General features: G+C 41.4%; 1 protein-coding gene across 19 annotated transcripts in view; it reads left to right on the top strand.

Annotated features, from left to right (window-relative positions):
* The window catches only part of IQSEC1 (IQ motif and Sec7 domain 1), a 365,521-nt gene that overhangs the window by 202,896 nt on the left and 139,957 nt on the right, over positions 1-22,668 (top strand). For 14 of the 19 annotated variants that reach the window (XM_046900092.1, XM_040646649.2, XM_040646648.2 and 11 more), the window contains one exon: positions 14,881-14,925. The exons of 4 other annotated variants lie outside the window; for them this stretch is intronic. In XM_046900092.1, coding sequence (XP_046756048.1) covers positions 14,881-14,925 — 45 coding nt within the window. Of the gene's footprint in view, positions 1-14,880; positions 14,926-17,079; positions 21,223-22,668 lie in introns of those variants that run through there. One more of the 19 variants, XM_015293456.4, reaches the window with a different exon arrangement.

The following is a 22,668-nucleotide window of genomic DNA, read 5'->3' as shown; positions in this document are numbered from 1 at the left end:
AAGGTGGAGAGAAATCACATCTTTTTTGTCTTCATGCACCAGATCTTTTCAGTCATGACCTTGAAGGGTTGAACTGAAGCTGCTGCTTTGTGGAAATTCTGTTCAAAAGTTTTTCTTCTGGCACTTTCAGGCACTCACACCTATTAGGATCAGGAATTGTTTTTCTTCTGCAATATGGATTTCCCCTTTGCAAAAGCACTCCATTCTTACATTCTTTTCATTGTTTTTGCCCAAATTAGGTGGGTAACACCCATTATATACACAGCTACTACTGACTTGTAGTTGTTTCCTGCCCATGCATTGCTTCCTCTCTGTGGCTCTGGTTGTGGAAAGTTGTTCCATAGCTCAGAGCAGATTATGCAGGTGCTTCGTGCTTGAAAGGCAGGGATATTTATGCACCGCTAGATGGAGCAGAGCACAGTTCGACTGTGATAAATTCAAGTCTTATCTCCCAAAGTAGTATTAAAAGTAACTCTAACTAGCTGAAGCAAAATATTTTATAACAGGAGGAGAAGGAATAATTCCCTGAAAAATGTAATGGGGTGTAGATCTTCACCGTGAATCAAATTAAGCTTTCAAAAATTTCCCTTAGCTATTCAACCAGCTGTGTAATGTGTTATGGATTGCCACTATTTCAAGTAACTCAGGATTCATAATGAATTAGAATTATGCACAGTCTATGGCTGAGGAAGCTCCTTAGCCATAAACCTCTTTGATCAGGAGCCCAGGAATGGAAAAGTTTAATCTGCTGTTCAAAACGAAGCAGCATTAAAATAGCATTTAAGGTGACTCATTGAGGTCTTTGACAAGGGTCAGGGACTTGGCTGAGTCCCTCTGAAACCTCCTGATTCATACTTTTGAAAGGGTGACATTCGTATTATATAATATTGGTTTGCCAAACTGAACGTTTTGTTGTGCAGCACTGAGTCCTTCTTCATCTCAAGCACAAACTCAGAAGGAATTCTTGTTTTTTAATAGCTAAAAAGAAAAAAAAAAAAAAACAGAAGTATCTACACAAACATCCGGAAGCATGGGGGTATCACTGTGTTGGTGGCAGGACTGAATATTACAAAAATTTTCATCTTTTATAGTAAATGAATAATTCCTGAAGTGGTGGCTAGAGGGAGCTCCAATGCAATCTGTTTCAAAGCTTTCTCAGCAAGTAAATCATTATGGGTAAGGCCTGATTTATTACACGAAGCTGTAGATAAAAAGAAAGGAAGCAACATAGATTAATTTACACTCACTTTTAAAGTCTGTTAACACTGGAGATGGAGGAATGTTTGATCATGTGGAATTACAGATTGGATATGTATATCAGCATGCCCTCCGGTCAGTTTTGTTTATCTATTGTCATATATACATAGAGTCTGCTTGTGTAACATTGTGTCTGCCTTTGCCATTCTCAATCTGCAATGCAGAATGTGTTCCAGGGAAGTGCATGTGTATAGCTGTATGTGTATGGGGTAGGATGGAAGAGATCCATCTGTCCTACTGTTGGATGGCTGACAGTTAAGGAGAAAGGAGTATAAGAACAGGACAAATGCACAGTGGTACTTCTCCAAGGTTAAGGAACATTTTTGGTAGGAAGCTAATCCAGCATTGTTATTGAGTGGGTTTTCAAGTGAAAAAAATAATCACAATTAAAAGCGTGAATAATTCAAAACTACTGGAGGTATTTCTATTGTCAAAGCAGCAGAAACTCTAGTTTTGCTGTTCTACCTCTAGCAAATTAATTATAGCAATTCAGTTAAGAGTACCACACTCCTATTCAAAGGGCATTTGGCTTTTTCCTTTCTATGTGCAGGTCTGTTTCATGTCGTCTTTTAACTTCACAAAATGTGCACAGCAGTTGCTCTGCACTGGGTGGGGGATTCTGTAAGGCAGCACAGCTGCGCAGGTTTCAGTCACCTGCAACATTAACAGCTTGATGTGACTCACCTGCTATGAACTTGATTATCTGATTTCTGTTCTTCCCAGCTTGTTGAAGGACTGGGCTTCCTTGCCAAAAGGAGGTCGTGGGGCAGTTGCAGGATTACCAGAATGTGCAAGGCAGTGGGCTCAGTGGTTGCAGGGACTGGTTCCTAGCTGTGGTCAGGGGGCTCCCCACGTTCTGGTGAGCTGTCAAAAATGGACAGATAAAGAGGAGACACAAACTGAGTCAGTCTACAAGGAGAAACAATATTTAATGAACTGAGTAAGTTTTGCTGGGCTGTGTTGGGAGGAAACTCAGCCTCCTGCTCTTGGCTACTAAGTGACTCAGTCCTGCTGCCATCCAGTTTCCACCCTCTAATGTAGAGAACTGAGTTCATTTGCCAATTCTTAAAAGAGACTTTGGAGAACTCCTGGGCAGTATTGGAGAGACTCTGACAGGGAGAGGGTCATTTTGTTGTTGTTTTTTGTTTGTTTTTTTTTTTTTGCAAGAGAATGAAATTATAGATCTGGAAAGGACAGCTATCCATAACGCTAGTATTCTTTGCATACAAAATATATAGCAAAGATTTGGGTACTCATTAAGGACTGATTCTGTTACATACAGATGCTTATAAAGGTAGGAAGTTTCAAAGATCCTGGTCAGTGTGGCCTCTTTGCTCTGCAGTCGATATGTTTTGCCTTGATGGTTGCTGTGAAATATGGGTGCTGCTGCTTCCCTTTAGAGCTGGCAATGGATTTCAGAAAATTTGAAAGACTATCCATGTTTACCAAACAAGGCGGGTAACTGAAGTTCCAGTTACCCAAAGACCATTTCTTCTCAGCATGACATCTGTTTTTCCATATTCAAGTGAAAAATTGTGCACAAGATATGGATTTTCGTGAAAAAATATGCCCCTCTTTTCTAGTCTTTCAAGTGTGTGTTTTTGTATCTACACCCATTATAGTTCTTACTTTTCTGATCTTAATTTTGTATGCTTTGTAGCCTTTAGTGATTTTGGCCTATACGTTCATAGGGCAAATGCATGAAATAAACCCAATTTATAACCCATTAATGTAAGCATTTTTCCTAAAGAAATGATGTCATGCTTCATTAACCTCTGAATTTTGTCTAGCCCATCACTGGAGCACGGCACACCTGAAAATTGGATAGTATTGAGAATCTGTCTTGCTCTCTTTCTCAGTTAAACTCATCTTAATAGAGAATTCAATTAATTGTAATTGATATTTTATGACAAGGCTTTGCCAGAGGCTGCCATAGTAGAGATAATTTATCTCAGTCAGGCAGTGTTACTTAATTTTATTTTGTGATTCGAAAAGCCGTATCATTATTAATCAGATGACAGGTATTCTGATAAAGGAAAGAATGGGTGACCAGCTCACTGCTCCGTCCCATAGAGGCAGCAGATGTTTCTGACAAACAAGTTTGTTTGCTCCCTGGCCACGAGGTGCCTGATGAAGGCAGTTTCCCTGGGCTCCGGGCTTTGTTAATGAGTGAGCTCTCAGCTGTGCCTGCTGCTGTCAGCTGACCGTGGAAGCTGCACAATTGCATTTGTTGTGTCTAGGATTCACTGTTAAATTGTGGTGCTCTCTGCATGTGTTGTGTTCTTGGGGAGCCCACAAAGACTCACGTTCTGTTCTATGATCAGACTTAATTACTGACAATCTTTTCATATTTATTTTTATTTTTAATTTTGTGGTATTCAGTGGAAATTAATGCCTCCACATCTCTCTTGCACTGGGAGCCCCAGGCCAGGGTGCGCTACTCCAGGAGGAATCTCACAAGGGCAGAGAGGGACAGTCGCCTCCCTCTCCCTGCTGGCCGCTCCGCTGCTGGTGCAGCCCGGAGTACCGTTGCCTTTCGGGGCTGAAAGTGCACCGAGGCCATCAATGGAGGCAAAGGTTTAGGTGTAAGTAGAAGCCTATTGCTTTGCTACAGATGAGACTAAAGGTCTCCGCCACAAAACTTAGTCCAGAGATAGCTTACCCATGAACAGGAAAATATGACAGGCAGTTTTTATTAATTTGCACTTAACGTGCCTTCTCTGTCAAATCTTTGAATGGTTAAAATGGGAGCCAATACTAAAATGGTGGCTGCCATAGCCAAACGTGTGTGTGTAAATGCCTAATGTTGTTTGTTTCCACCAGTCATTTCTTTCATCTAATTTTATTGCGCTGAAAAGGTAAATGGTGTAATACTGTCTGGGTAAATCAGATAAAAATGAATGGGAAAGATTCATTTAAAGCTTTCTTTTTAGGTACTTTGACTTTGTTCTATGATTTTGGTGTTTTGAGGGCTTTTTCAAAAGTTTCACAGTATCATATGTATATATGTATAGCAGTTATATATGTGTATACCTGTGTGTATATATATATATATATATATAGCAATATCTCAAGTGTGTTTGTGCTCCAAAACATACGCAGCTGCATCCACTTGGCAGTCAGAACTTTTGGCCCTCTCAAATACATCTGGCATTGCATGGTTCTGATTTCTTGATCTGCATTGAAGCTGTTCTAATTCCCACAGGTAGTACAAAGGCGTCCTAAACAGATCTACTGTAAATACCATTTGGAGTATAGACTGAATGTAGTAATCTCTTTAGAACTCTGAATTTGTGCAAAACAAGTAGTCATCTCGTGGTTGATCTGTCTCATCTTATGAAATTTATGGTAATGAAAATTATTCTTACATTATTATTACAACAAATTTAATTTATGTACAAAGTTTTAAATTATGTAAAATCTGGTACGTAAAATATAAAATCTGATACTTAGATGCTGTGGTACTTGCATCACTTCCTCAGGTTGGGGTTCACAACCACTGCCCATCAGCCCCTATGAAGGGACACACTGCCCTGTGCAGAACCCCTGACCTCAGCTCCGCAGTCCCAGGGCTGCAGGGTTTGGTGCCAGCTGGTACTGTCAGGGAAAGTGCCTCTCTGTTTCTTAGTCATGCTTAATTGTCGTTGTGCCTCTGTAAATTCACTCTGAGTACTTGTTAAATGTGAACTGCCAGTTAGCTGAAAAACTTTGTCTACCACCAACCTCTTGTTGTTTTGCCACAGACGTGCTGATGATGTAGTTCCAGTTGCGCTTGTTTTCAGATTCTGCAGGAGTTTGCTGCTTTCATGTTATTTCTCTTACATTTGTAAACTTTTTCTTCCAGAAAGCCATTATGCTTTTAAAATGATCTAATTCAATTGTCAATTCAGTAGGTTTGTAGCCAACAGCAGCAAAATTACTAAAATGTTTACTCTGTATTTGTAGTGATAAACAGGTTCTTTTCCATATCTAAAAGAAGTGTTCTAACCTCTGGCAGACTGATAAAGTAGTGCACTGCAATTTAAGTCATTGACTGTGCCTATATGGATTTCTATGGCAATTTTCTTTTTCAGAAATGATAAAAAGTAATAGATGCAGTTTCACTGCTTGGTAGGGAAACAGCACATTGGCTGTAGGTCCGTGAATCCATCTAACTACCAGTGTAATTGTGTGCATTTTCTGGGAAACAAAAGGGTCCTGTGCACTGATACATGGCATCTTTTGTAATCTGCTGCTGCTTGTCAGATGCTGGGTAACCTAAGAAAAAATCACTAATACGTGTAAAAATAATCATTGATTGTAAGTGAATGTATCAAAGTACATCGGAAGTCATATGAATTCTTAAGCTGTGGTTGATGTTTCTGAATAGGAGCGAATAGCTTTGTTGTGGTGTTTGACGAATTAGCTCTGGGCAGTGCAGACTTTGGCTCGTGCTGCATGCAGATCTGTACAAGGGCAGAAGGCTCTTTGAGCCTTTTGTTTTTCCATATGCATGTAAGCAGGTGCAGTATGCAAACAACAGGGAGGTGCCTGCAGCTTGTAGTAGTGCACAGGAAATACTCGTGCTGTAAGCTTCTCCCAGAGCACTCATTCTGAACCAGGGAATTAAAATCTGCTGATGTGAGGTGGAAAAACAAATTCTTACTCTACAGACCAGTATGAAATGTGAAGTCACTGCTCCACTCCTGTGATGTAGCTGTGTTACTGCTCCACGCTAAAAGATCTCTTATTCTTTGAACTGTCTGTAATCATAAATGTCCGAAGTCTATGTGAGAATATACCCAGCAGAATTGGTTTCTATGTTGTAAAGGGTGAAGTCAAATGTCTGTGTTCTCAGCATATAATGTACTCTTACTGATTCACTGTCATATTCAATTTTTGTTTTTTTTTTTTTACCTCACTGAATCACTTGTGCAGAGCTCTTGCTAGTAGTTTTAGAAGGATTGTAGTAACAATATAGCTTGCAAAGGGAAATATGGTGATCAAACACTTGTTTTAAACTACGTGACGGTCTTAGTTTTCCATTACAACCTTTTTCTGCTATTTTCATTCTAATGATCTCAAATGCCTTGTGAGGATTCTTGTAGAATTTAGACCTTTGTAGCACCTGCGTGATTCGCAAATGGAAAGGGTAAGTTAGCTGCTTCTGACCGCAGCCACACAAATGAGAACTTTTAATGGGCAGTAAGTTTGTTCCACCATATTGTTGAACAAAATGTTTTCAAACACTTCAGTTCTCAAATTACATTAGTATCCTGGAGCTCTACTTCATGGATGATTAAACACAGATCTAGAAACTTTAATGTCTTCAGACTGAACTGTGCACAATCAGCTGTTGCTATCAACAATGCACTATCTCTTCCTTCTTTGGAAAATCTCTATTCCCATGTTGCATCCATCAGTTGGTTTTCTTTTTATGGCTCCAAATTTGAGCTGCAAATGGTAGTAAAGCTTGTTAATAAACATCTGATCCTCATGTAACTCTGGGAATAAGTGTGATTTAAGTGGTGGAGTGTACTTCTAACACACCCAAACCACATCCCTGAGATATTTTAATAAGAAAGCAATTTCTCTGGAAAGATATCAGCCTGAATAAGAATGCTGATTAGATGCCCAATAGATCATAATTTCTTGACCATTTATTGTCAAGAGGGTGATTTCTTCAGGATAAGAAGGTAGAGAATTTCTGCAGCTCCTTTGGAACACCGACTCAAAGTCATTGCAGGTGGGCTGCCTAAATGCAAGGCATCACTGAACTCGATCTGTATTGCAAGACAGATGAAGAGCCTTAAGCATGAGGGCTACTAACTTTTATATGCTATTGGAGGAGCAAATCCAACTGATGGAGTTTTTCAAAACTATTATTTTTTACTACTTTTTTCACTGTGCAATGTATTACTACAAAACTAAAGCATTTATTGAAAAGGAAGCTCCCCCAAGTCACCCCATTCTTAGGCTTGCAGGCTGCTGTAGGAATGTAGGCCTCAGTTTTGTCTGTAAGTACAAAAGTGAGTTTTATTTATTATAATCTTCTCTATAGATATTAACTTTTACCTTCACAGTCTTCTCAAATTAATAGAACTAGCTGAGCTTCTTAATCTATTTCTTCATGGCTTTTATATTCATGATGGAAGGACTTTGTTTCCTAGACACTGTTTTTTCTTAAAGATTTGAAGTCTGTTTGAGATGCCATGATTATATTTTGGTTTGGAAAACACGTGAAGATGAATGTTTGAATATGTTTCTGTGCTGACAATTCGCTAAATTATGATAGAAACCTGTCATACCAAGGGAGGGATGTGTTCTGAAGGAGGAAAACTAAAAGCGAGCTCACGTGCATAGCTTGCGTGCAGCCTGAACTAAGTAGTTAGATCTCCAGTATATCAAGTAGAAAAGTGTGGTCAGTATTTTCCTAGAGCTTTGGTTTCTCTTATTTGCTTCTTTCTCTGTGGCCAGTGTTTTTGTCACTTTGCCATGCCGTGTCCAGAAGAGAGAGAAAAAACTTTTATCAGTCAGTTCTGTAATAATCTATTGCCTACTTAGCCTTGTAATCCAGCTTTGACTGTTGGCTAAGGCCGGAGGGCAGGAAATACGTGCTTGCCAACTGGGTGCTGTGCGAAACCTCCGGGCCCAGCAGAACTGCACTCAGGAGCCTGCTGTGCCATTCATGCCCCAGGGGAGGAAAGCTTTCCGTTTCTAAGAGCAGCATTAAACATATATTTAAGTTCTTTTTGGTCTAAACGGTTCACTAAAATATCCAGATCTTAACATATGAGAACAGGAAAATGAGAAGCAAGAATTTCAGTGGTGTTACTTAACATTCCAAGTCCTTCTGAATGCTGTTTCTTCATGGGTGATTGATACCAATTTTTATGTCAGAAAAAACCATTAAATTGTATCATACAAAGGAAGGATTTAGTTACCTGCATTTTCTACTTGCATAAGTTTTTGTCCTGATGCCTCATGTCAGTGGAGTGCTGCTTAGTTCTGTCCTATTTACCACGCAATTAGACTGAAGCCTCTGGAGCTGGGTTGTTCTACTTTACTTTCAGATCTATGGTGTAGACATGCTACGAGACAGGTTTTGTGAATCCAATTCCAATGCAGCTACCAGAGGCACTGCTGGCATCCTGGGACGCTGTGCCTTCCGACGGGTGGTTGGACACAGTGGCTGGCAGTAGCCATGCTGCACCTGGGCCGGTGCCTGCTTCTGGCTGTGCTCTGCAGCAGTGCTGAGGGGATGTATAGGAACGAGCTGAGTGTGCTGCTGTGCCTTCAGTTCCTGTGTTGCACTAGCACAGGGCACAGCTGCATGGCTGGTAAATGACACTCCAAACACAACAAAAGACATGATGGCAGAGCTTCTAGCTATATCTCCACCAGTTTCTTTCTAATTTCTGGGAGGAACCTGGTATCATTAGCTTCTGATCCATGATATTCAAAGCAGAGTTTAGCACAGCTTGTTCCTTCAGGGCTGTTTGGCTGTGTAAGAAAAGCAAACACTGAACTGCGAGCCACTGATCCCTTGAGCTTGGGGCAGCTCTGAGGTTTGGGGGGATGCTTTCTCCATGGTGGTTTGGCAGACCCGTAGGCAAAGCCAGGCTACTCTAATGAGAGGGAAGCCAAGATGATGTGCTGAACTGAAGTAGGAAAGGGAAGCTAAAATGATCACAAATGTTACTTCGTTACTTTTTTTGCTAGGCTCTGTGTTAAGTAACTTCACAATATTGCATCACTGAGCAACTGATGAGGGGTGCAGACGCAGGGTGGTGCAGCCAGCTGTGTGTTGCTGTTGAACTACGTCAGAGATTTGTGATACCATCCAGTGCATGTCATGGTGGCTAACTCTTGCAGCTGAAGCATGCTGGCTGGCACACTAGATAGTCAGGAGCCCTGTTGGTGCTCAGAGGGGTGACTTAGGGCAAGTTCACATGATGTCATTGGTTTTAGTGAGGAAAACGGAACGCATGATCCCAGTGAAACACATACAGTCCAGAGCAGCTACGGCGTGAGGTGGAGCTTAATTAACATACCATGCATTATCCTTCCTAACACGTGTTCTTACAGATGTCAGTGGGGATAAAAAGAAAAAAGTTTAGACTGAATTGATTTAAAAAAATTTAAAAACAACAAAGAACAACAGTATGAAGGAATGCTTTTGGCAGTAGGTTGTTTGATGACTAACGTAATGGCTGCAGTTCTTAGTTCAATTTCTGTAGAAGTGTGTTCTGGCCAAGAGTGTTCCTTTTGGTAGCAACTTCTGGCCCACTGTGGTTAGATGCTTTGGCTGTACCTACTAAAGGGAGTACTGGGATACAAAGTGTTCATCATTAATGTCTTCAAGAAGGCGTAAATATTTCTATGTGATGAAGTTGCATTAGGGAATACAAACAATATGGTCATTATATGTGGAATATCACATCTTCAGGCTGCAGTGTTTGCCTTTCTTCTGTGTGCTGCTAGCTTGTACAAAGAAACTGTGACAAGCAGCAATTATTCATTGAGCAAAATATAGCAATGTCTTAAATTTTTAATATATTCTTCTGCATTCCTTTTCTCAGCATTGAAAAGAGGCAATACTGTGCTGTTTCTAGCACTAGGGATTTGATGGAGCTCAGAACCATCTTTTCCCCCATTTACACACCATCCAGAGTTATCAGTTGCAGACAGCTTATCTTTGCACATACTGGGATGCTCCAAATAAATTTCACTTTTTAGCCAAAAGATGACATAGTTAAGCAATTTTTATTTGGGATTAAGCTGTGGATTTTTCAACTACAGCTATTTAATCTGTCATTATTGTACACTTTCATGCAGGAACATCTTGGCTTTTCCGAAATTTGAATTTTTTCTGACTCTTTACACTATGCCTGATCAGTGTCTGTAGTTATTTGTAGTCTCTGACACCATTAGGGTAGGTAGTAGCGTGATCTCATCTATTCTCTGGTTAACTGAGACTGAAGCAGTTGCAGCCACCTCCAGTGGTGGAAATGGATTGTGCCTGCCTGAGCTTAGAATTGAACCTGAAGGGCTGGAGACTGCCCACAGGACCTTGGGAAGGGAGGCAGCTGTACTGAGCTGTCACAGCACAGAAGCTGACACAGTATGATCCGCTCAGCTTGGTAAGAGTTTCCTTATAACTCTGTGCTCAGTCAAGATCATTTAACAAATACGCTGCAGAAAGCTTATAGCACAGACACAGTGCCAGACTACTGCAGTTCCTATATTTTACTTATCCAGTCTCAGCAAGAGCAGTTACTGTGTAGTTCTATTACATTGGTGCTTGCTGCGTTCACATTGACATCTTTCTTAGAAATATCATAATGATTTACATTGTCACTGTTCCACACTGAGACACGGGATAGTTTAAAGTCATTCTAATGCTGTGTCTTAGATCAATATTACTCCTTGTTTATTATCAGAGCTGAAGAAAGTAAGATTTCAGATTATTGATTCTTCAAGGTATTCATTTCCTACTTTGTCTGTGTCTGTGTGGCATCAGGAAATCCATGCTATGTGCTTACATAATCTTCACTAAGTGTGACTCTGTACCTATCAGAAATCAACAGTCTCTTTCATCACAAGAACAAAAAGAAAGAAAGTGAAGAGGAAAAGACCCCCCCCATGCATACACAAAGCCTAGAACTTGTCATGGCTCAGGGTATCGAGAAAATAATTTTGTGCTTGAATTAAACTTGGTAAAGCATTTTAGAACATGATCTTCTAAATAGATGCTAGGCATCTTTTGTATTCAGGTTAGCTCATTTCACAACTTTAACAGTCAGTACGTATATACAGTGCTAATAGCAGGTGTAATAGCCTGTGGTCTTGGGTTTTTTGCTTCAGGGCAGAATTCTCAAAATTGTATTTAATATTTGTGTCTTTGGAAACCTAAATTCTATTGGGTAAAACAGCAATTGTCTGAATTTTAGACTGATGATTCCTTGGAAATATTTGTTCTGTCCCTCATAATACTCTGCAGAAGTGGTTATTTTATGATTGTTGTATTTGCTTAGAACTTGGAGTTTCAATTCAGGAACCATACGTATCCATATTTCATATAACTTTCAGCCTTGAAAAAGGTGGTTGCTACCAACAATTACACCCATTCTTCAAGTTCCCTGCTGACCATGTTAGCTCCAAATAATCCAACTGAATCGTAGCCCTCTGTGCTAGCTTTAGTTCCAGTTCATGCAAAGATTCCTCTGCCTTTTCTCTGAAATGTTAAGTACTTGTATGAAGATGTCATTCAACTGACTCATCAGTGGCACTGGTACAGATTTCCTGTGCTCCCTACCCAGAAGACCTTTTCAAACTCCATGGGAACAAATACAAAACTGCTCACAGGGCTGCTTACGGCATTTCCCTGATAGTGCTGGATGGCTCTGCAGTAGGTTTTCTTCTTTTTGGTGGGGGGTCTAAGTCTCTTTGTTCCATTTTCAGCCACTTCCTTGGGCAAATACAGTAAAATCATACGATACTTGTCTGTATGTTTTAATAGCTTTATCCTTAGAGTATGGTTGTTTTTTTGTGTTTTTTGTTTGTTCGTTTTTTGGTTTTTTTTCCCTGGAGGACAAATGTACTGAATTTTGGAATCCATTCCATAATGGATGAACAAATAGCATTGTTAGGTTTGCCTCTTTTTTTCTTTATAACTCATAGCTAGATTTAAAAAAAAAAAAAAAAAAAACACCAAAACAAAATAGGTATTTTTTGTTAGATTTTCTTGAAGCAGGCAATCCTGAAACTGCTTTGTGTAAATGAGCCATTTTGTTTGCTGTAGCATGGTGGTACTGTGTTCAGGTTCCAGGTTGCTTTTATGTTTTAAATTGATTTTCCATTTTTGTTCAGTATTCAGAAAGAACCAAAGGCTAAAACGTGATTTTAGGTATAAATAAAGCTCCTGAGACTTCCCACAGAGGCAAGCTGGACTGTTGGTGCAGGTGACCAGGTTAAGGGTAGTGCTGCAGCTTTGCCTGGGTGTGCAGCTCACCTCAGCATAATTCTTGGCTTCTTTCTTGCTCTGCAACATTGATTTATTTGGTTGTTCCCATCCAGTGACTTCCATCCAGTTTAAATAACTTTTCCTGTGTTTGTTATTTTTATATCTAATCTTCACATCAGAAAACCAGTCATAAGCCTTACCCCGTTGGGCTGCTTATAGTCTGTCTGACTGAAGAAGCAAAGCATGGCATTGCCTAGCACCCACCAGACCTGCTGGGCCTGAGTGTGTCAGCAGCTATCACGGCTCTGTTGCCAGCTGCCAAATCAATTAGATCTGTGGCATTATGTATTCTTAACTGCAGTTACCAGGTGCGTAAACACTGTTACTAACAGCACAGCACAACACTGTTGGCAGTAGCAGGAAAATTTCTGGAAAACTCTCTCAGTAAATTCAGACCCTTTTAGCCGTGTTTGGGGCGGCTTCAAGATGGGCATTTTTGTTGTGGAAACTGAGCTCTCTTCCTGTGTGTTCAAAAAGGTCTGCATCTCCTGACACTGAAGCATGCATTTGCTGGGGAGCGTTACCCCAGGGGGCCTTCTCCAGATGGAAAACAAGGTATTCCTAATGAAGCTGTAATCCTGCTCCTTGTGCTTATGTGAGGAGTCCCCGAGGTCACGACGTGCTCGGTGTCACTTGGAACAATCAAAGCTGCATGGGTGGAGGCTAATCATCAGGGCCTTGTGTCATTACCATCTCTTCATTATGCATGGTGCATTGTCACCACGCACAGAGTCTCGTCAGGATTTATCTATAGTAATAAGGGCCAGAAATGTTCAGAGAACATTCAGAGAAGATTTCTGAATCTGCGCTAACAGCGAGGTAAAAAGTCCATCCGGTGAGCATGTTGGCACTTGGACAGCAGATTGTTAAGCAGTAAACTTAATTATAAGGAAATTAGGTTCACCCTTTCCAATTGTTAAATGAACAATGAGCCACAAAGCCAACACATGTAAACCAACCCATCAAAGTGGATCGCTATTCACAGATCCTGAACTCTGAGAGCAAACAAATTACAGAGTGGGAAAAGCTCCTCATGTCTATTTTAAATCTCTGCCTGCACTGCAGTTATTTGGGCAGCGTAGTTTGTTTCCATTCCTATGCAGCCGATTCTTGTGCAGGCTGTGCCCATGGCCGCCTCCTCTCACCCAGCCCTCTCGCTGTGTGTAACCATACTCGTAATCTTGCTATTAAAAGTGAAGGTTTGCAATTGATTTACAAATAACATCTGTAAATATAATGAAGGCAATTCTAATGCTAATTGTATGAACGTTCATAAGTGTACACATCCATGACTGTAAGAGGAGAAGTTGACCAATGGTAGTTTGGGTAAGGGGTGTAAATGGATAAGTACAAATGACAATTTAAAATGGTACCTAATATGATGGTGGAGAGTTCATTGTGAGGCTTTGGCTAACGTCTCCTTATAGCCTGTGGAAATGCTGTTTTCTTTTTTCTCTAAAAATTTAATTTTGTCATATGGATGCTTATTATAAACCTGAAGTCATGCACAGTGAGAGCAAGTTTAATTAGTAATGCTCACTTCATGTTAAAATGTTGATATTTAAACAGCAGTGTAGTTGCAGTCACCTCTGTACTTTGTATCTTAAAACTTTCTGCTGTAATAATTCTTTGGGAATTATTGCAGCAACTGCAGTTGCCTTTCTGGGGAGAGAAGAAGCCCAAGGATTTGAAGGCTGACCGTTCGGTTAGTAAATGCATGCAAGAAATCTGTTGCCTGGTGTGAGAGAAGCCACCAGAGAACAAAATCAAATAAGAGTCTCACAGGAGAGCTTCACCCAGCCCTCTGTTGTGTGCCACTGTTATTTTTACTTAGCAGGTGCACTGAGGATGAAAGCAGTGTGGCCGTGAGCATGTACTGTAAGCTGCAGTGCTGTTCTGTGAGTGTGATTTGGTCGTGCGCTGTCCTATTCAGAGGTTACTCTTAGCCAGTAGGCCTTGGGGCAAGGGCACTTTTGGGATCTTGAAATTACATACCTAAATCAAGAATTAACTTCACAGTGTGCTGAAGGGCGGCATGTGCTCTGGGCCAAGTTCCAGTGATCAACATGCAGGTGTGTCTGCTGGGGAGTGAGCTCACAGCTCTGTGGATGTGGAAGATGGCCTGCAGATTTCAGTGAAGATTCAGCAGTGTCAAGCCTTTTGACATTGCGTAAGGAAGGCTGTACTACTTGCTTACGTTGGTTTATTGCGAGGTTCTGCTGTGCTGATACAGGTGGATTGAGCTGAGCTTTTATTGCCAGTGCACACAGTGCAAGACTGAAAACAGAAGACAGGTTTTGGAAATGCTTACTATAATGGTGCAGGCAGTACAGCTTGGTCAGGTATTCATGTAGCCATGTGTTGTCAGTCACATTTGATCACTCATTGCCTAAAGATGCTTCTTTAATTTGCCTTTCACTAATGAATAGGAGATAGCTGCTGGGCTTTTGTATGTTTGGTTTTTGGTTTTTTTTTTTTTGCAATTACATTTAATGTCCTACTAGGTACTATAAAATGTCTGTAAAAACGAAGATAACAAAGTTATTGTCTGATTTTTATAGACCATTTTTTAAATTGCTTTAATACTTTATAATTTTATTCTTTTGCTATCATCTCAGGACCTCACTGGAAACAGGAAGCAGCATCTCCACCGATCCGCTCAGGTACTGTGCTAATGCAACTGTTCATGTTAGGATTGAAATAATAGCAGTGAACTCCAGTGTGCATCAGCTATACATCACGTAACTTTATCTTACAATGTGTAACCAGTGAAGGCATATTGACCAAGCATTCAGGTTTTTCTATTGTTAAGTAGGGATAACTTTTTTCTAGGGTTTCCAACTTAAGTTCAGTTCTGATTTAAACACCATGGTTTTGCTCTCAGAGGACCCTGAAGGACCAGGAGGGCATGCTTGTGCGTGCACGTGACAAAACTGTCTCTCTCAGATTTTTATAAACCTAAGTTGTGCTGAAAAGATCTGACCGTCCCTCGTAGTTCAGTAACAGCACTCATTTTGTCTAAATGTTACTTGTTTTTAAATTACTCAATGTCTTCATACAATCACATGTAAGAGTTAAGAAATTAGTGCCACATGAGTCCTCCCAGTGACTGAAATTTGACGTTGATCACTCAGTTAAGAAAAAAATGTATGTTCCTCTGTGTGGCAGGACAATGCAGGAAGCAGTCAGCTTTCCCCTTCCCTCCGCCCTTCTGAAATCTTACTTGAGCAAGCACCATGTAGCTGGTCTGACTTACCTGGTTCTGAGAACCTCATCCCACAGAAAAGCGTTGCTGCCATCTTTATTCCAGGCTAGGCAAACCTTTGTGAGAACAGCAGGTTTTCTTACGATGCCTTTCTTTATAATGATTCTTTTTTCTGTGGGAGGATGGGAGGGAGGGAGATGAGGAAGAATTGAGGAGACATAAGAAGAGGTTTAAGCCGGTGGGAAAGCGTATAGCTGTACTTTGAGTGCAAATACATGTTTACCTAGAAAATGTAGTGATTTAATCATTTTAAGTTGCTAAGCACGGTACAAACCTGTGAATATTTCCTTTTTTTCTCTTGTTTTCCTGAAAATGAAACTGCAATACTTAGTATCCACCAATGGGGCCACTGCCCGTACTGCACAGCCCCATAAGCCATAAAGTTTCATGCACACTGCTAATTTTGATGGCATTGGTCTCATTAGTATGCATTCAGTGGGTTGCGCTCTTTTCTTAAGCCTGCAGCAGAGTGATGCAAACTGGTATGGAATCCTTGATTGCACTTCTTTGTATTTCAAACAAAAGTTTATTATTCTAGCTTATATTCTACCTTCTAAAAAAAAAAAAAAAAGAAAACTGGAAGTTAGTAGAGGTTCTGAGACTTCCCTCTCTATCCCATGCACTTCCAAAAAACCTCTGTGCTCTTATGCTAATACAAATAAATGATTTGAGAGCACATGTTGTTTTACAGAGCTGTCGTTACAAAAATTAATTTGGAAGTAGATGTATTTGCATGTGAAAAGTCCTTTTAAATCTTGAGAATGGGAAAGAAATATCTTGTAGTTACCAAATGAGGGTGTGAAAATGCTGCTTCTTAGCTATGAATGAAGAAATGGTATGACACTTAGAAACTTTCAAATAAAACAGTCATAGAGGAGACATTAAAGAACCTTCCAGATGTCATCAACTGAAACAGTGATTTTTTTCCTAGGGTAAAATGACTGAAGAAACAGTGTGTAAAATCTAGCTGACTTCAGTAGGTCAAGTAAGAATAAGCCTGTTCTGAAGCTGTGATTAGGCAATACTAAAGGGAATTATTTTTAAGCAAAATTCAAGACTTCTTACTGAATGAAACAAAACTGAGCAAGCTTTCCTTTGAATGACCCCCAAAACGGAAGGTACCAGTTGATAGGAAACCATCTAGTGTCCTATCAAGCAAATAATATTTTCTAGGCTACTTTTCTTGCATTATGCTCATCAAGTTTCAGTCTTCATCAGCAAGGTAAGTTTTGGCCACTTAAAACCACTCTTGTAGATCTTGGCTTCTCTGGAACAGTGTAACCTGGATATCTTATTTTGTTTCATTTCAGTTGTGCATAGATTCCTCACCCAACAGATCATTTATTTCCCATGGGTCTGTGTAGATTGTACTTGCATTCTGTCTGTCAGTTGGGAAGTTATACAGCTGGGACATGAGAAAGGAGTCCAGTGTTGTAAAGAGTAAAGGCTAATGTGGAAAAGGGCTCATGTCCATGAAGAGGACAACCTGTACAAACTGGCATGCTATGTATGTGTACTATGTTTTGCACAAACGTTTCCATACTGAGCACAGTATACTTTCAGGATATTTTGAGTGGTCCTCTCTCATCTTTCAGCTGCTGTCTGAAAAGATTTTGATTCCTGAACCAATGAGAGTCTTCTGTAGTATTATCACACCTACTTCAGATGTTCACATTTCTGTGGCCTGTTTATCATCTTCTGTAGCAGAATGATCAACTAGTATTGATCTGTCAGAGAGCAGACATTCAGAAACAGAGCAGCAAATTTCTTACTATTCTCGTGAAACTTTGGCAATTTCAAAAGTTTTAGTAACCAAGAATGAAGAATAATGTCAAGTGATAATTAATAATAATTTGTGGGGAAGTTGAATAAAAAAGAAAGGGCTGCAGCATACGGGGGCAGTACATGCCACTGTATTCTCTGAACTGAAGCCTTCAAGCATACCAGAAGCTACTTCAGGGCCTATTAATTTGCACCAAATCTGATGTTATCTATACTCTGCACAATCCTTGCTCCTTAATGTGGTGCACACGATGAATGTCATGGAATTAGTATGGAAACTACATGATCTTATTCTCATGACATGCTTGAGCTCCACAACCTGTGAATCATTAGCTTGAAGTTCTTGTCTGTGGCTACAGAAGTACCCCATCCTGGAGTCAGGAAGGACGTATGGAGAACAGCTCTCCTGCTGCAGGCTTCCTGTTTCTGTACTCTGTAAGTAGGCAGAAACAATATTTTTCCACATAAGTAAAATATTTTCAGGATTCTTCCTGTCTTATCATGATAAAGGGTGTAAGTAAGTAAAGATTATCGCAGTTGAATGTATGTATTTTATCAAGAATTAAAGATTATGTAGCTAGACAAGTTGATTTTCCTGCACTGACTTTATAGTGGGTTTATTTTATACAGCATGCTTCCTCATCAGCAGGCAGCTTCACTTCAGCCTCCCAGGTTGCCAAGGCAGCCGCCCCTAAAACTGGGACTTACACTATGTTTTATCTTGCCTTTTTTATTTTAATGGCTCATTTTGAAAGAGTTGTCAGAGTCTTCAGTGCATTGCTGCCAGCGCTGCCTCTCCTTAGCTAAACTCTAAATGACTACAAACATTTCCAGCATGCTGCTCACTTATGGTACCATGCCGAAGCTGCAGCTCAGCCAGAAATTACTGCCCTATTAGGCCTGGGAATTCTAAGTCAAGGGTAGCAGTGAGCGCCTTTCTGAAAGAACTAGTTTTATAGTGGTGTAAGCGTGAGGTGAAGCTTAATTTTCTTTGTTGGTTTCCTATGGAAGACAAGTGAAAATGAAGACTGCGTTGAGAGCATGGTGCTTTTCATTTGCAAAAGCCCTAATTAGCATTTTGTCTGCATGCAGTGCAGTATAATCAGTGCTGGTTGCTGTCAGAAAATTCATGGGTACATGGCTTTATCTCACTAGAAGTCCAGTATTTAGAAGCAAGCAATTAAGGTGGCAAATAGCTTTTTCTTTCTGGTAAAGTGTATGATGGACAGAAAGAAACCGCTTTGCAGTGTGAGTAGTCAAAGGATGTGTTTTCTGAGAAGCCTCATTTGGGGATCAAAACTTCAGATGATGTCTCATGAAGGTTGACTGTCTGTGTATGGCTTTCCCCTTCTTCCTTGATCCTGAGAGTAGCTGGTGTGGGTGATGGAGCAAGTCCTTCCTTGCTGCTTTGGGGTATTCTTGAGGAATCTCAAGAAGTTCAGACAGAAGAATGTTCAGACAAGGGAAAACCTCTAAGGTAAACATTTTTTTGGCCATCCATTTGTTCTAAAAGAGGATAAGGTTTCTGTATTATTTTCTTGGTCCATTACAAGCAGTAACTGCCATCAAACACCACCAAAATGGTAAAGCACCATCTCAGCCAAAGTCAGAGTTCAGCAGCGGGGAGACTGGGGAGAGCTGGTGCTCACCAGCATGCACAGAATCCCAAAGGGCTTTTGCTCAGTTCCCCTTCAAATAGAACTGTTCCTTTATGGCAGAGGCCGATATTAGGGATGGAACACCGGGTTGGAAGATTTTGATATGAAAATGTAACATTTAGCTTGATGGTATCGCTTTCTGGAAAACTGCCAAGCTACTGAAGCCCCGGAGAATGAGAGAGCAGGGAGAAAAGTAAGCTGGGAATCTGATGGTGTGTCATATTGTTAGCGGGCTGGCTTATTAAATGGGAGCAGTTGTTTTCTTGGGAATCACTTCAACAGCGTTGTGCTGCTGGTGTGAGAGAATCCCGGGAGTGAGTGCAGGCAGGGCAGGGGCTGGGCATTGTTCTAAGGGGATTTTTTTAAGAGGTTTTTTTAAAGATGCAAATGAAATGCACGTTTTTGCTTTTCCTGCAAGGTGTTTCTTTGTGATCATCCCCACCACTCATCCTATGCTGTACAGTCTGTTTCTAGGGAAGCACAAGAAATGGTGACATGAAAATGTTTGAAGGTTGTTGCTTAAGCATGAATATATCTGAGTAAGGGTTGGCTGTTTCTTTAAAGAAGCAAAGCAGCAGCTAACTTATCATTTCGTTTCAGCTAACCTTCCACAACTGTGTTTTAGGGTGTTGTCGGGTTCCTGTGGCACTAACTGGTGACAGTGAGTAAAGGCAGACCCAAAGGGCCCCGAAGTACCACCGTGCTGGGCCTGCAGGGCTTGGATGTGCCTGCACTCCTGGGGGGCTCTGGTTAAGCCTCAGCAGTTTGGTTGTCTTCTTTTTAAACAGCATAAAGATGGTAAAAAAAAAAAAAAAAAAAAAGAAAGAAAAGAAACACAACAAAAGAGGTGTTTAGTTTTGTTTCAGATGTTTCCTTGCATTCTGACCTTGGTTCTGCTGTTATTTGTGTAGAATTCTTTCCCTCTACTGATAGTGAGGAATATCCCCAATGGTTTCTATGGACGACTTTGAAACCTCACCAGAGTGCAAACACCCGAACTGTACTTTCCGGAAAGGTAAATCTGGTAGCGCAGTGGGCGTATGACCTGATCAGTGTCCAGCAGGGCTCGTGTGCTTTGCTCTGCATCTAAAGCCATCCCGTGTCAGTAAGCCCTGCTCACAGCGTGAGCTCCTGCAGGGCACCCTGCGAGGAGAGAACCTGCGCTGTGGGTCTGAGGGGAACGGAAGGGCGGGATAATCGGCTGGGTATCTTCTATTAAAGATAGCACATCAGTTTGGACTGCTGTCTCTTCAGAACAAAAGCATTCTGCCTGTAGCACGTCTGGTCGGAGATTCTAAACCCAAGCCGCAGCCGACGGCAGACGCCGCTGAGTGCCCGCTGGGCCGGGGCTGCCCGCTGCTGGGGGCGCGCTGTGGCTGCCGCTGCCCGGCAACGCGCCCCGCCGGGCTGCCTGCGCCGGGCGGCCGTGCGCCGCTGCGCGCTGAGAGCGGCGCGGTGGGGGGGGCTGGGGGGGAGGGTCTGCGCTTCGGGTTTGGGGGCTGGTTTTGGTCTTTTTTCCCCGTCATAAGGAGCCCACGGTTCTCATAGGTGCTGGCAGACAATGGGGCTGGTGTGATTTACACGGGAGGAGCTGATGAGCGGAGTTGTGTGCCGCTTTATTTGAGCAACAAAAAAAAAAAAAAAAGGAGCGGGGACAGCCGTTCCCATGTGATGGGATCATAGCGCTGCTGTGATTACAGGCAGTTGTGAGGTTGATTGAGATAATTGCTTGTCTTCTCATAAGTTCTGTAAGCTCTCAGGATGGTTTGCACAGCTCCTTCTGCAGCCTTAGCTGGAACGCAGACACGCTGTTTGTCCGGAGGGCCATCCGAGCGGCCTAAAATAGCCAAAAGGAGAAGCGGGATTTGTGTGTAATAACAGCTAGCCGGTGGCATCGGACACTTTGGGGAAGATAAACTGCAGTGAGGATCAAAGAGCGTCTGTGAGCCGTAGCCTTTGTGCGCTGCCTCTTTGTATCGAAGTGGGTGCTGTGGTGTGCAGGTGCCGTGCCATGTGCGCGGGCTGCCGCACCGCCAGCACTTAGAAACACTGGTGTGCGGCAGAAAGGGGAGCGGAGCGGTGCATTGGGTTGAAGTCATTCACATCAAAACAAAAAGAAGTCTTGTGGTGTTAAAATCTAGCTGCAGAATCCGCTCGCTGCAGTACAGTACTTTGAAAATGCTGAAGTTAAAGGCCTTCTGCTTGGATTACTGGCAGTTCCTGTGTCTCCAGCCTCTCCACGGCTTCTATAAAAGGTAAGAAAACGTTAACTCAGACATTCTTTTCAGGACTGTGTCGCTGCACGTGATGCCCTCGGTGCTTTTACTCACTGTGCTGCTCTGCTGCTGGGAGGCAGATATACACGGGAAAAGGGAGTGGTAGGGAATTAATCAGAACTTGTGACAAAGGTTGTAAAGCTGCCTTGTTATTGCTTTTAATTATCAGCTACTTTTGTCTCTGTGCATGCAGATGTGAAAGGTGAGGATGCTGTTCGGTTTTACCGTTTACTTTGAGTCAAATCACCTCAGTTAAGACTCGATTGGCACTTTACTCTCTGATGCTTAATCCTTAGGCACAGCAGCTTGTGTTGTGTAGTTTACAGACTGCAGATAGCACTGAGATTAATTGAAATGTCATGGAAATTTACATAATGCAAAGATCCTTCTTTTCTTTCAGAGATATTTAGTAATATAGTAGTTCATCTTTCATTTCCCTCTTGGTGTAAAGTGCACATCGCAGTCATTCAGAGCAATGGGCGCTTCACTGAGGCAGGCCTGACGTACAGCTTAAATGATTGATGGTGAATAGGGATCGTGAAGAATAGCACTGGGTGTCAGATGCATTGAGCTTGCCTATTTAATGGAACAGCAAAATAAGCACTTCCATTTAACGTGTCCCTGAACTTAGCTCAATGTTTTTTAATCTAAACTTCTGTTTTCTCACTCTTGATTTACACTACTGATGGCAATTTTATGTCTCTGGATTTTCTGGGGGGAAAAGTGGAGATATTTTCGTTGTTAACAAACCCATGCAATTTAAAATAGGATTCTGTTCTTGTTATGTACACTTTGTGGTCTGACTATCTATTGTCAGCCTACAGAAAGTGCTTTGTACTAAATGCTAATTGCAGTTGAATTTTTCATGCAGTGACTGGAGGCTGGAAAAGGGAACCATTCCAATCTTTTTCAAGGTTTAAGGGGTGCCCCCACTTTCTGGCATTGAGTAATATAGGACCCTCATCTGTGACCATTGGCTGCTGAAGTTTCAAAAGATAGCTTTATTCTGTTACAGCTTTTCACAAGTTTCATTTTTAGGCCAAAGAAAAGTTCCAACCTATTCCCAGGCCATTGTTGTATCTTCCATGCTGAGAATCCACGTAAAATAAGAAACGTAGCCAGACTGATCTGGTGTGAGCAAATGCAACTAAATTTAAGCTTTATGTCTTGGATTCCTGGCGACCTCCCAGCTTTGTTGCAAATGAATTACCCTAGGGTTATTCTGCATCTCCTAATGGAAACCTCTGCAGTACCTAAGGACTTTCCATTTGCATCCATCCAGACAGTTAATTTGTTTATCATCAAACCTTGCATGCATTTGAACTCTTCTCCTGGAGTGCATTTGTATGAACGGAAGTAAGAAGAGTCTAAGCACTTACATATCAGGTGGAAGTACTTTATTCTTGTCATTCTGAGAAAAGGAGA

The sequence above is a fragment of the Gallus gallus genome, chromosome 12, assembly GCF_016699485.2.
Source record: "Gallus gallus isolate bGalGal1 chromosome 12, bGalGal1.mat.broiler.GRCg7b, whole genome shotgun sequence".
Classification (NCBI taxonomy): Eukaryota; Metazoa; Chordata; class Aves; order Galliformes; family Phasianidae; genus Gallus; species Gallus gallus.
The sequence above is the reverse complement of the archived record's forward strand: the minus strand, read 5'-3'. Positions and strand labels throughout refer to the sequence as shown.